General features: G+C 46.0%; 1 protein-coding gene across 1 annotated transcript in view; it reads right to left on the reverse strand.

The window, feature by feature from the left end:
• Nucleotides 1-14,398, reverse strand: part of KRT222 (keratin 222) — a 235,361-nt gene that overhangs the window by 54,756 nt on the left and 166,207 nt on the right. The window contains exons 6-7 of the mRNA XM_069237608.1: nt 9,609-9,737; nt 4,076-4,296 (exon numbers count right to left, since the gene is read on the reverse strand). Of these exons, the coding sequence (XP_069093709.1) occupies nt 4,076-4,296; nt 9,609-9,737 (350 nt within the window). The remainder of the gene's footprint in view (nt 1-4,075; nt 4,297-9,608; nt 9,738-14,398) is intronic.

Here is a 14,398-nt window from a genome sequence, read left to right on the forward strand (position 1 = left end):
GGAAGCCGCCACCCACTAGAGAGACTGTGGCTTTGCACTCTTCAGGACCAAGCAGTGGGCAACCCACCCACTTGAGAGACTTTAGAGACTGTGGCTTTGCACTCCCCAGGACCAAGCAGGGGGCATGGAGCCCCCTCGAGAAGCAGTGGCGTTGTCCCATCATCCGGCTGAGGTGCCCCCCCTTCGCTTCCCCCTGAGGTGCCTGTGTTTTTTCGAACTGATGCCCCTGCAGTGTTCTCTCTGTTTTAAGGCAGGTGTCATGTGTGGGCTTCGCCCATGCTTTTTGGGACCAATGGTCCACGGACATTTAATGGGACAGTGTACAGACTTGTGTACTTGCTGTTAATATTTATATATACTGATGATTTAAAGTTATCTTGGCCTATCTGATTGTTCGAATATTACACTTGTCAAACTCATTTCATTTGGTCCTTGCGTTCTTCCAGGGGGTGACGGGGTGTTTCTGCTATGTGATTGGATATGTGCGTGTTGTTGTGGGTGGGGGGTGCAGGAGTTGCTTGCGTGTGTCACTCTCTTTTTCCTCCCCTTCCCGGTGTGCTAGGTGCAGTACTCACCATCGTCGTCGCCGCCATCTTTGATGTTCCTGGTAGATGAGGAGGTAGACCAGCATGGGCAGGACCTGTAACTCGGGCTCCATGGCATTCTGGTTCTTCGTTGAGTGGCGAGAGGTCAGTGGTTTCCCTTCTGTGTACTCTTTCCGCCGTGCTTTTGATGGCGTTGGTACCGCCCCGGAAAAGCTGGCGGATTGGTGCCTTGTAATAGTGTGGGAGGTACACTGACTTCCGCCTGTCTGTTGGCGGTTACCGCCGCGGTGTTTGTTTCTACCGCCGTGGTGGTCGGGGTGTTAAAGTGGCTGTCTGTGTTTGCGGTTTCCGCCATGGATGCAATTCTATTTTCCTGCCGGCCTGTTGGCGGTATTACTGCCACTTTATCACCGACTGCCAGGGTTGTAATGAGGGCCAGAGTCTCTCTACGCCTAGCTATGTTACTCTCAGCCCTTTTCAGTTCATATAATGGACAAGTCCTATTAGTCACACTGGTATTTAAACAAATGTATAGAACTTTCCTTTTGTCCACAAAATAACTTTAATCCTACTCCTTAAGAAAGAGAAAAGACGTAACTAATACAATAACTTGTTATCATTCCTTCAGGAATTAAATACTGTTCAACCCTGATATGGGCGTAAAGCATTCTATTTATTTTCATTACATCTTTAAAACTGTACCTATATGGTAATTACTGCCAAAGACTCTAAATCGAATAAAGTATCAGCTGATCCTGAAACATAAAGAGAAAAGCCAGTCTTCCTATCATTGCCTTGCACCGTGCAAGCCATCTTACTGCTAAAATGCTCCATATTGCCTTATGGATGCCCTGGGAGTTCCAGATTTTGTATTGACACTACAAAGGATATGGCTCAAAAGGAACGAATTACCTGATTACTTTATCAGGCATTAGCATTGAACAGGGTTGTTTGATTAGAGGTGGCTCATTAGCTACCTCCAAACTTTCAAGTAACTGGGATCAAACCAATTTGTGGAAAGCGTCCAAGTTCTTTCTTTGTAATGTGTGGGGAGAGGCCCTTTAGGGTTTTGTTATGGGAAAAGTTAGCTATTTCTTTTCCTCAGCTTTTAAAAAGTGCCTGTGCGTCCAGCCTCTAAATGGAACAGTTGGGTTCTTCCAACTCATAGTACTTTCTCGAGTTGAATACTACTGACCACTTTGATGAGTGAGTGAGCGGCTGGTCCGACAGATATCAGATGGTGGCTGATCCACTATTTGGAGTGGTGACTGACCAGATAGAGGAAAGAGTGGCTGCCAGTTAGCAGGAAAGTTTAAGGCCAGATAGAGAGCGGCTAGGAACTTCACAGGCCAGTCAACTGGGGGTTTGGTGGCATAGTAGCTGAGTGATCTTTGTACCACATATCTCAAAGTTTAGTTGGGCAGTAATCTAGAGGCTTGGGTGGACAGATATAGGGACAAAAGATACACTTCTAACCTGGATTGTTGGCTGGACATATATCTGCAAAGTTTGCTAGCATGCAGTTATGATTCTACCTCAAAATGCTCGGCAGGCGCGGCCCATCCTTTAGGGCTGAGGGGCCACGCCCCCCACCACCTTTTGCCCCTCATGAAGAGTGTCTGTCAGGCTGAACAAAGGTCAGCCTGACAGACACTCTTCATTTTCAGCACAGACTGCCAGGCGTAAGACATGAGTAATTTGCACAGACTCCTTGCTGCCTAGCCTCCTTGGCTCAGCAAAGGTGCCTTGAGGCCCTCCCCTGGGTGACGAGGAAAGCGTCCCCATTAACTTCAGCCTGGGCGCTTCAGGTTTAAGCCCTGAAGCACCCAGGGTGAGTGTCAATCAGTGACACATTGTCACAGAGTGGGGTCAGCAGTCTCTGAACCCATCCCACTCTGTGACGAGGCTGGGACTGCTGCCTTCCCTCATTGGCTGACCAAGGGAAGGCAGCAGTCCCAACCCTCCTGGGACCTCGAGGCTGAAGTTAAGTGTGTGTGTGTGTGATGTTTTTAAATGAATGCTTGATGCATGCGTGCATGTTTGAATGTTATGAGTGTTAATGGATGTACGTGCGTGCGTGTGTGTAAGAATGAGTGTGTCTAATCTTTTAAAATTAATGTTTGGTGCATGCGTGCATGTTTGAATGTTATGAGTGTTGGTAATGGATGTGTGTGTGCTTGTGTGTGTGTGTGTGTGTGTGTGTGTAAGAATGAGTGTGTGTGAGCTTTTAAAATGAATGGTGCGTGCGTGTCTGTGTGTGAAAGAAAGTGTGTGTGTGTGTGTGCTTCCCACCCGCCCCCCCCCCCTCCCTCCTAAAGGTGCCTGCTGCCAGTGATGTTCGGTACTGCATTAAATTTATGTGGTTGACTTCCTGGCTAAAAGAAACCCTGAGTGGGTTTTCGGAGAAAACAATCAACATCTCACTGATAACTTGGATATCAAATTATTAAATTGTCATTCTTCCCAAGGGGCTAATTCGTTTACATTTTAGCCAGAAATGTGTAGATTCAATAATGCAATTTTATATCATCTTAACACTTTTGTAAGTGGAGAGAATATCTCCTATGGAAGTTGAATTTATCTTTTTAACATTTTAACCCACAGATAATAATTAATGCCATCCTCCGTCCTTCCAGTGGATCCTGATGGAGAGAGTTTGCAACTTAGAGGCCAGATGCCTTATTCACAAGGGTCTGCGATGTCCATGCTCTTGGATACCTATTTAAGGTTTTATAACCCTACCAGTCATATACTCACTTGAAAGCAGCTATCTTTATCCTATTCACGATCCACTAAACGTGGTGCACAGAAACTGACTAAATATCTGAGCATGTTAAAGGCTCTTTAATTGGGGGCCCCTTTCCTGATTCGAAGGTGAGCTGCTCAAGTTGCAGAGAGACTGAACGACGCAACTCATCCAGGTATCTTTCACCCAGGAGGCGAAGCCGCCACGCAGCCACCCCGTGCTTAATTTGTGCTTGTTGTTTCCGGTGCTGAGCACCGGCACTTATTTTTGAGGGCCGGGGCTTATTCTTATGCCTCAAGCATTTGCTGCGAGCAAAAGACACAATTGGGAAAGATGGAAGAAGGAAAAAAGAAAAAGCGTGATAAAGGGAGAAAGTAGAAAGCTGCAGGATGAGCTGATGGGGTAGGGGGTGGCCGTAAATGGATTGAAGAGGTCCGAGAGGGCTTCAGGATTACGCTGCCTCAGTATTCACTGCTGGCAGATTTAATTACAGCAGCCTCGTGTTTAAGAGGAGGACTTTGAGCACTGGCACCTTTATATTTACAAATTAAGCACTGCAGCCACCCCATGCCCTTTCACATGAGCCAGCATTCGTTGCAAGTCTTACTTTTCATTTTACGCTTCTGGTGAGATAACTAAGAGCACCTATCGACCACTGCGGGTACTGAAGGATTTCCTACTAGATCCCCTACTGGTAAGTGAAAAGACCTCCTTATAACACACAGGGCAGTCACTCAGAGGAACCTTCTTTGGTATAATCTCTAAATCACCAAAAGTGGCATACCTGTGCTCCTCTCCCTCCAGCAGGCTACGATAGGTCTGGATCTCCTGCTCCAGCCTCATCTTCGTGTTCAGCAGGTCCTCGTTCTGTTCAAGCTGGTTCCGCATGCTTTGACGCACGTCCTGCAGCTCTGCCTCCAGCCCTTCGATCACTGTGCTTAGGCCATCCAGCTGACTTCGGTATTGCTGTTCCATGGCAGCGAGTGACTTGTGCAGGCCTTTCTCCTGTGAAGTCAAGTTACTAGGCAGGATTAAAATACATGCCTTTTGTTATTACAAAAAGAGATCCCTGTTGAGAACAAAACTTTAAAAGTGTGTTGACCCTTATGATTTTTTTTTTTAAACAAATTTTGTTTAGAGCTGGTTGCTGCAGTTTTACCTCTTGGAAGTGTGTTATTAAGGTTGCCATATAGTTTGAGTAATCACGACAGAGTAGGATTTAATTCAAACATCAGTGCCTTCTGGGAGCTGTAGTCTTGTTTTTGTTGAATTAATGCAGTTGGACTAAGATGCCTGGTAACAATATAAAAGGATATCTGAGTACTAGGGACATAGAGAGATTGGGCATCTCGTAATGTCATTAACAGTTGTTGCTATCACCCAGTTAATGACAGGCAAAATATTAAAAAGCTGAAGAGATGAGTGCGCTCTGTTCTGTATAGATGTGAATTGTATGTCTTACTTGGGTATCAGAATAGAGAGCTTCCCTCAATGAGGTTTCTGAACAGCTTTGAAGTTGTTTGACCCAAAGTGCAATCAATCAAGTTTAAAAAAAAATCATGATACAATCGCAAATACTCTGCTATTTAATGGGGGAGTAGAAGGCTAAGAGAATCCTTATTATTTCTGTACAAGTGGTTCTTTATTGTCATTTCTCATTTTACACAGGTAGACAATACAAGCAAAATGTTCAAAGAGTGCATATGGTCCAGAGCACGCGGAGGGTGTACCCGGCATACAACTTGGGGGTTACACTAGCAGCTTCAGCACCATCATAACTGTATTACCAGCATACATCGGTTGGGTCATGCCCAGGGCTTTAAGAGGGCCGGGTCCTGTCGGTGCTGAGCACTGGCAGTTTTAAAAAGGGGAATCCAAACGGGTCCCTAGAGGGCTCTGTTTTTATGTCCTGGCCTTGCAATACTAACTGGTGGACTGGAATTGCAAACTTGTCTCACGTTACTAAGACTGACAGTTCTATCGCCCTCATAAAATGGGGAAATGAAATGTAACCAGAAAAAGGAAGGCCCAGGATGTTGTTTTTAAAGGTATCCTGCACACACCATGCATCCTTTCTGTGCTCATTTGAGTGGAGTGTGTAGAGTAAGGGAAAAGTCCGGAACAATGACTCCGGAACAACAACTACATGAGCAACGCAAGCCGAACCACGCTTGCTGGAACAACAACTGCCTTTTTTCTGCCTGTGCTGAACAACGCATATGCGTAATTAAGGCAGAGAAAAAGGCAAAGTGGATTGGGAGAGGACGCGGTCAGGTAAGTGGGGTTGGGGGGTAGTTTTTAGGGGTGGTGGTGGATTAAGAGCTTGGGGCGGGGTAGTTTGTTTTTTTAGGGGTGGGGGATCGGGGTAGTTCTTTTTTTTTTTTAGGGGCGGGGAATCAGGGTCGTTTGGTTTTAGGGGGATGTGGGGGATCGAGGTAGTTTTGTTTTTAGGGGTGGGGTGGGGGATCGGGTTAGTTTTGTTTTGGGGGGTGGGGGGTACTTTTGTTTTTGGGGGCGGGGCAGGTAGTTTGGATTTTGAGGGTGGGGAATTGGAGTAGTTTGGTTTTTAGGGGCGGGGGCGGGGGCGGGGGATCAGGGTAGTTAGGTTTTAGGTTTTTAGGGGAGGGGTGGGGATCAGGGTAGTTAGGTTTTTAGGGGTGGGTGGGGGGATCGGCCTACTTTTGTTTTTGGGGGAGGGGGTCGGGGTGGTTTTGGGCGGGGTGGGAGGTCGGTTGTTTTTAGGGTAGGTGGGGAGGTCGAAAAGGGTTTAGGGCTCAGGGTGGGTGGGAGGTATCAGGGGTAGCTTTGTTTTAGAGGTGGGGGTTGGAGTTGTTTTAGCATTAGGGGTGGGGTACTTCTGGGCCTTAGGGCAGGTGGGGGATGACATGCTAGAACCATGCATGCCGTTCCCACACATGCCTTAACTAGGCATGCTTTTACAAGGAAAAATTGTTGTAAAGGCATGCGTGGTAAAGGCATTCATGGTAACAACACAGTTGTTATTCCTACCGTGTTGTTGAGGCATGTGTGGTTCTAGCATTCGTTGTTCAATCATACATTCGTAGAGTAATTTTGGAGCCTCCTACAATTGCACAGCTTGGTGTCCTGGCCTTTGCTGCTGGTGTGGCGATGGCAAAACGTAATCACCCAAGGACAGACCTCACAGCAGAATAAGGTCAGGCACGATTGCCACTTGACAGGGACTGGCATGGTTTTAAGGAATGATTTCAAGACTGTGTATTAACCCCTTTCAACTAATTACAAAGATTAGTTTATGTGACATGGAGGAGAGACGTGTCTGTGGGTTCTCAGTGTCCATGTGTCCTGTTCATTCATTGACTGGCACTGCTGCTGCATGAAGGTGGGCAGATGAGCTTGGAGTGTGTAGTGTGCCCCACTGCACACTTATCAGTAAGATAGAGGCTTGCCTTCAGCGTACTGATGCATATGGCTATTTAAGCAATTACACAAGATGTTAAGGAAATATCAGGATTTAAAGCAGTGCAGCTGAACAAGCTTGCCCTGGGACCCTCCATGGTCATCTGAATGTATGGATTTGCATCCTTCAAGGATGACGCGTGCTCGGAGCCTCCTTGGTCAGCATCAGAATGTTCATGTAAATTGTGACACAAAAATCATGGTTGAATTTGATAGACTGTCTCAAGATGTTTTTAAAAAGTTATTTCTTTAACACAGAGTAGTGTTTACTTTAGTGCATCACATTAATCACTGCATGATGAGACAGTTATTAAAAGTGAGACTTTTTAAGGATGCACTGGCAAATATTCCAGTCCGACCTGATAACAATGCTATTGGTGAACTAACAGGCATGTGAGTCTACTGTATTATTACACATGGACCAACTTAATAGTCTTTTAAAACAAACAGAAAAGACTATTTTTGCACAACACACATTCTGATTTAGGCCGTGCCCCCTAACTGCGTAAGCCACGCCCCTTTACTGGGTTTACCACTCCCCTTTTTGAGACCCCTTTCCTCCCAGTTTTTCATTCCCACTTAAAGGCCTGGTCATGCCCTCAAGCAACTCACGGTCTCCCACTGCAGGTCCGGAGTCCACATACACCCGTTATCCAGAACTCCAACTCATGGGGGGGGTTTAACAAAGAGAGACGGAAAAGAGAATAAACAATAAACCCCAAAACGCCCAACTGGGATTTAAACATCCTAAAGATGTTTCTGTGGAGGCGGCCTGATACCTTCTGGAGTGCCCGCGAAAGGGCGATGTCGCCGTCTGCCGTTAATTAAGGAAGCTGGGGGTAACCTGCAAACTGGGAGTCAAGAGGGGGATTCCAGAGACAACAGCCAGCAAGGAATTAGAGGGCACACAAGAGAAGCCATGTTAAACGTCTGAGGTTTGCAAACGTTTTACAGCTGTTTTTGTTTCAACCAAAGAATCCACTGCACAGACCATCATTGCGGTTTCTTATTAGAGCTTCAGTTTCATTTTTAATAGACTGGTTTAGAGCAAAAAACAATCCATTAGCACATGTGGGCTTTGAAATATGTATTATTATTAATTTATAAACAAAAACATTAAACAAATCTTTGTGCCAATATCTAACAGTTTGGTCTATTGAGTTAACATGATAAGTATTGTGCTGCATTGCACAGTAAATATGCACTCTAATGTGACCGTGCCGACGGGCTCCTAATACCAGGTGCTTTGAAGACATGCATATATCGCCTACAGTAATGTACAGCATGACGACACCTTCCGCTGGAGCAAAGGCGAACTGAAGGTTATTTCGTTGTTATCTCCTGTGGAGAGCTGGCATCCGTGTGCCATATCATCAAGGTAGGGCAGTGGTTCCCAACCTTTTGACTTCTGTGGACCCCCACTTTATCATTACTGGAACATAGGGACCCCCACTGAGGAATTAATGGAAGCTGGGGACCTAATCTGTTAATATTGTTTAATTTTCTAAGCCGTCGCGACCCCCTGAGGAGCCTTCTCAGACCCCCAGGGATCCCCGGACCACAGGTTGGGAATCAATGTCATATTTGTTTGCCTCAGGCAGTAGTGACTTTAAATCCTCAAAGCAATGTCATGTCTTCCGAACTGGAGAATCTCTGAGTCATGTGGTATGATCCTAAGTGGGAGAACTGGGGCTTTATATCCCCCAAGGAATGCTGATATCTTCATACGGTGGAAAGTTTGCCCTTTTCATTCTACAAGCAATGTCACATGTTCCTATATGTCAGAGTGAGAAGAATTATAATGTGTGATCAGCGGCATTTCATCATACATTGTAGAACTAAGGGAAATTATAACTTAACACTGATGTGATATTTTCATAATTTGGAAAGCTGGGGCTTTCTTTTCCTCAATGAATGTAATACCCTCATGCACTTAAGATCTTGTCATTTTTATCCTATGAACAATGAGATATATTCCAAGATGGTAGCGCTAAGAGGAATCAATACCTATGAGTAACGAGATATCATCACAATCAGGAGAATGGGGGCTCCATATCCTCTGAGCTGTGCAATACCTTCATCCTAGGACAGCTGGGGCATTAAATAATCTGAACTATGTTATATTTGCAGACATTGAAGGAGAGAGTTGTAGTGTCCGATCAATGCGATATTGTCCTACATGTGAGGGAATTAGACGTGTATGACATCTGACCAATGTGCTGTGATATCTTCCTGCACGAGACAGCAAGCGTTGTATATTTTCTGAGAAACATAATATCTTCAAACATGGGAGAGCTAGATATTTTTTTATCTGATAGGGAATGGAATATGCTCCGATGTGGTGGAGCCAATGGGAAACAGATTGTATGAGCGATGTGATATCTCCCTATGCGGGAAAGGTGGTTTATTCCCTATGGGTAATGTGAACTTTTCCAACATGGTAAGCTTTTGTGGAATTTTATTTGAAGTAATGTGCATTCTATGAGTCTATGGATGCCTCCATGAAGGAGCTAGAGTTGTGTGTTCTCTTAGGAACCGGATTGCTTCCTACTTAAGAGAGCTTGGCTGTTTTTATCCCATGAGTATTATTACCACAGGGCAGACCTAAGAGGTATTATAGCTTATGAGTCACGTGATATTTTCCTATTTGGAAGAGATGTTTAGAAACCTGTGAGTGCTGTGATACCCTTATACATGAGACAGTTTGGTTGGTATATATCGTCTGAGTGATGCAATATCATCCCAGAGAGGGATGCTGCATTGCGCAACCATCACCCAGAATGTTGTAATGCCTGGCACTAGCATGTTATACACCGCAGGGCATGTGATGAAAGGGCCGTCTTCCTTTGTGATGAAATGCTGCGCTGATACCTCCTTACCTTTGCATGTAGGGACTCCATTTCCACTTGCAGGTTCATCCACTGGCGCCTGGCTGCCTTCAGCTCTGCTCTTGCTTCCTTCAAATCCGCTTCATCTTTTTCCAAACTTTTAGTTGCTTCCTTTTCCAGCTGTCGAAGTAAAAAAGAAATGTTTAATAGCACATCTGCATTTCATCCTGTCCCTGGGGTCACTTCTCGTTGCAAACACCCACTGAGATGTGGTCTAGAGATCTGCTGTCTGTCTGAGGAGCGCGCCTGCAACTTGTGTTTAACTTAAGGGGCGTTTTCACGTTTCTAGCGGTGCACCTTTGCAATGGCTCTACTGTTTTAGGAGCACGCGACAGCGCTTAGTTTTATTTCAAGACCGGAGGCTCATATTATGCTTTCTTTTCCTGCTTTATTTCAATAGCAGCTCCAGTCAAGAAACGTTAACCAATCCCAGAAGGCTAGCGAACAAGCTACCAATGGGAAAAAAAACAAACAAACAATGGAGCTGCTATTGAAATAAAGCAGGAAAAGAAAGCATAATACTCACCTATGTGTCTTGAATAAAATTAAGACTTTCCATCATAAATTATTTGGAAAATCTACATTTATAAATAAAAACGTGCCGGTGCCCAAAGCTCTCCTCTGAAGCACGCGGCTGCTGCAGTTAAATGCGCGACCCTGGAATACTAAAGCCAGGTAACCCTGAAGCCATCGTGGTCCTCTTTAATCCATTTATAGCAAGTCCCTGCCCCTTCAAAAATAGGTGCTGGCGCCCCACACTGGAAACCAGCGGCTCAAATTAAGCACTGAGCACGCCTGCTTCATCAATGTAACCCGAAGGATATCTTGGCACACTGAAGTCTTTGCCTGTGTCATTTTCGCATGTCTTTAACTACATGGGTGAACATCCAGATTTTTTCTGTAATTCGAGTTAATTTTGCTATGAAGGGCACACCTGTGACATCCGTCTAACAGATACTTGTAAATCCAGCCTATAACATGAAATTTGTAAAAAAACGTTTCACTACTCTGCACCTGGCTGAAATTGTAATTTCAGAACTGGACTGCAGATGGCGCTCGCTTACCAAAAATATCAGAGCGAGGGCTCGTGATATCGATCGGCAAGTCTAGCAAAAGACAATTTTGAATTTTGTAGTAGCGCTGGTCGGCCGCCTTCTGAACCCTTCCTAATGAGCGTCATCTTTAATAATGCCCTGATGAGCCCGACCTCTGGGGATGTCGAAAACTTCTATTGGACGCGTCAGCAAAGGCGGTGTACGTGGTGGGGACTGTGTGACTTCAGTGCGAACTCGGGCATTTGCTGCCACCGTGTTCTCTCTCTTTTCTACCATTTCCCTACAACGACAAAGCCAAAAAGACAGGATTTATATACTTTTTAGCGCCGCATTTGCGTCATGTTTTGACGCAAAAACGGCGCAAACTTGCAAAATACAATTGGGCCGTATTTATACTCCGTTTGCGCCGAATTTGCGTCGTTTTTTTCGACGCAAATTCGACGCTAAACTAACGCCAACTAACGCCATTTTTATACTATGGCGTTAGAGGCGTATAGCGCCAAAGTTCCCGGAATGTGCGTCATTTTTTAGCGTGAACCCCTTCCTTGCGTTAATGATATGCAAGGGAGGCGTTCCCGTCTAAAAAATGACTCCCAGGCCTTTACGTGGTATTTATACTCCCGGGCAAAAGAGACGCCCGGGAGTGGGCGTGGCTAAAAACGGCGCATTTGCGCCGCTTTTTAACGCCTGGGTCAGGCATGGCGTTAAGGGACAAGTGGGCTCAAAATGAGCCCAGAGTGCCCTCCCCTGCCCCCAGGGACCCCCCCTGCCACCCTTGCCCACCCCAGGAGGACACCCAAGGCTGGAGGGACCCACCCCAGGGACATTCAGGTAAGTTCAGGTAAGTATTTTTTTTAATAATTTTTTTTGGCATAGGGGGGCCTGATTTGTGCCCCCCTACATGCCACTATGCCCAATGACCATGCCCAGGGGACAGAAGTCCCCTGGGCATGGCCATTGGGCAAGGGGGCATGACTCCTATCTTTACAATGATAGGAGTCATGTTGATGGGGGATGGGCGTCGTTAAAAAATGGCGCAAGTCGGGTTAAGACGATTTTTTTGCCTCAACCTGACTTGCCCCATTTTAAGACGCCCTAACGTCATTTTTGCCCAACGCCGGCGCTGCCTGGTCTACGTGTTTTTTTTCCACGCACACCAGGCAGCGCCGGTCTGCTAGCGCCGGCTAACGCCATTCCATAAATACGGCGCCCGCATGGCGCTTCAGAATGGCGTTAGACGGCGCAAATTTTTTTTACGCTAAACTGCGTTAGCGCAGTTTAGCGTCAAAAAGTATAAATATGGGCCAATTGTATTTTGTAAGTTTGCGCCGTTTTTGCGTCAAAAAGCGGCGCAAACGCAGCGCTAAAAAAGTATAAAAATGGATGTGTTAAACCGCACTTGTGCATGTCTGTGGCACGAGAGCCAGGCCTATTGGCTTTGTCAATGCTGGTTTCTTTTTCTGCCACCTTGTCTGCGCATGTGAGCCCCGAGGTGTGCACGTTAGCCTGGTTGGTGCAACAAAACGCATAACTTGGGGAACCCTCATCATGTACGGCGCTGCACTTTTAGCAGGTGACCTGCCTTGACCTTTACGTGCTGTATGGGCTGCAGGGAACACTCGCAATTGAGATGCTACTTAACACAGCGAGGCTGACCAGGCATTGTGCTACTCTAGAATTTTCGTTTTGGGCTGCAGGGTAGAGGGCTTCTTTAAGAGCTGGGTGCGCTGCCATATCCACATGGTCCCATTATAGTTACAGCCTCCTGCAGAGTACAGCTGGGTTGAAAATTGCTTTCAGAGCTTATTTTGTCTTGCAGTGTGGCCTTGTCTGGAACAACCTGGAGCATGTATTTTATAATTGTGTTTTACAGTCAAGCTGGTGTCGATTGTCTGATGTGGCTGTGCATGCGGGCCTGTGTCGATTGCTTGAATTCTAATGTTATTTTACATGCTGGAGTCAGTGCTTGATTTGCAAATAAAAACTTGTCGGTGCCCAAAGCTCTCCTTTGAAACACGCGGCTGCTGTAATTATATGTGCGAGCACGAAATACTGAGGCGGCGTAATCCTCAAACCACCTCGAGCCTCTTTAATCCATGTACAGCCACTCCCAGTCCTTTCAGCACACCCGTGCGGCTTTCTGTTTTCTCCCTTTGTGACGCTTTTTCATTTTTTCTCTTCCCCCGTCTTACCCATATGTGTCTTTTGGTCGCAGCAAATAACCGATGCTTTAAAAAAAAGTGCCGGCACTCAAAAATAAGTGCCGGTGCCCTGCACTTGAAACCACCAGCTCAAATTAAGCGCTGGCTGGAGCCACTGTAGAACACTTGCAACAATGTGCTACCTGTGCATCCGGAGAGCTAGTAAAGCTGTCCAATGTGCCTGACACAAGAACCTGTGCACCCATGGGACTAGATCACTTATTTTTGTGTATGATTCATAACCAATGTAACCTACAGCATGTATATTCAGGTGTAGGGCTGTATCATCTATGCATCCCAAGGGCTGGATCACTTGTCTGAAGTACATGGGCTTATCATTTCTAAACCCTGGGCCATCTGTGTAACCAGAGATAGATCTGCATTCCTACACCTTAATCTATTCGGTTTTATGATTTCTGAGGGATTCATCTGCTGTACGCAGCAGACGAGTGACATCTATGTAACTACATGATAGTGTTGCTTTCCGTTTGCTGTCCTTCAGAATATGTGCAACCACGGGGGGCAGTTCAGCTGTCAGAAATGCACCCTTGAATTACCTGTGCGATGCGAGATAAAACACTGGTGTCTGAAGAACATCACTCTATTATTTGATTTATAAGAAGGGCAGTATTGCTGTCTGAAATGCACACCTGTAACATCTCTGTAAACTGAGGAACAGCTCCACTGTCTGAGTTGCACATCTTTAAAGTCTGGTCTGTTGGCACTGAAATTTCCCCTGCTTTGTGAACACGCGTGTTACCCAGCCACAAATGACGTCCTGCGTGGATCTCTGGCATCCTAACTTTTTTTTTGGCACGGACATCACACTAATCTAAGCATGTGCACAGAGGCCTCGGCCTGTCTTTACGAGATCCTGGAAGGGCACCCGGCGCATGTCCTCATTGTTGACAATGAACTACAGTCTGTTGCTGGCTTAGAACATAGAGTGGTGGTAGAAGCATACACTGGTTAAAAGAACCAATAGCGTGCCAACACATTTTACCTGAGTCACTCAGGTTGAGGCCTACTTGCCCACCTTTTTAAAGTTCTGCTTCTATGCGCTTGGCCATAACCTTGTGCAGAGCTCCCACCTGCGTGTTAATGCATGGTTGTGGCTGTGTAGCACATGCAGGGTGTATGAATGAGCCAGAGTGTGGACGCCAGTGGGGTGCATATTTGATACCCCAGGCCTAGCTTTGGCAAATGTTGGAGGCTGAGGACTGCTCCAAGACGGAACAAGTGTATTGTTTACATTCATGCAGCTCAATAGTGGAGACTCTGACACTGAGGTGAGCTACACGGAGACAGGGATCTTTTAGGTATTCTAGGAGGCCTTTTGGTAAACAAGGAGCTGCTGTTTAGTTTCATTGAGCACTGCCATTTGATGGACGGCAGGGATGGGACTGCAGACTGTTGTAATAGGAGAGAAAGTTTCTATGCAAAACCTACCCTTCTGTCTTTCCCCAGTTAGTCATTCAGTTGGGCGGAAGGTGCGGAAACCTCACACCTCTCTTTGCCTTTCTTG

This window comes from Pleurodeles waltl, chromosome 6 (genome assembly GCF_031143425.1).
Source record: "Pleurodeles waltl isolate 20211129_DDA chromosome 6, aPleWal1.hap1.20221129, whole genome shotgun sequence".
NCBI classification, from domain to species: Eukaryota; Metazoa; Chordata; class Amphibia; order Caudata; family Salamandridae; genus Pleurodeles; species Pleurodeles waltl.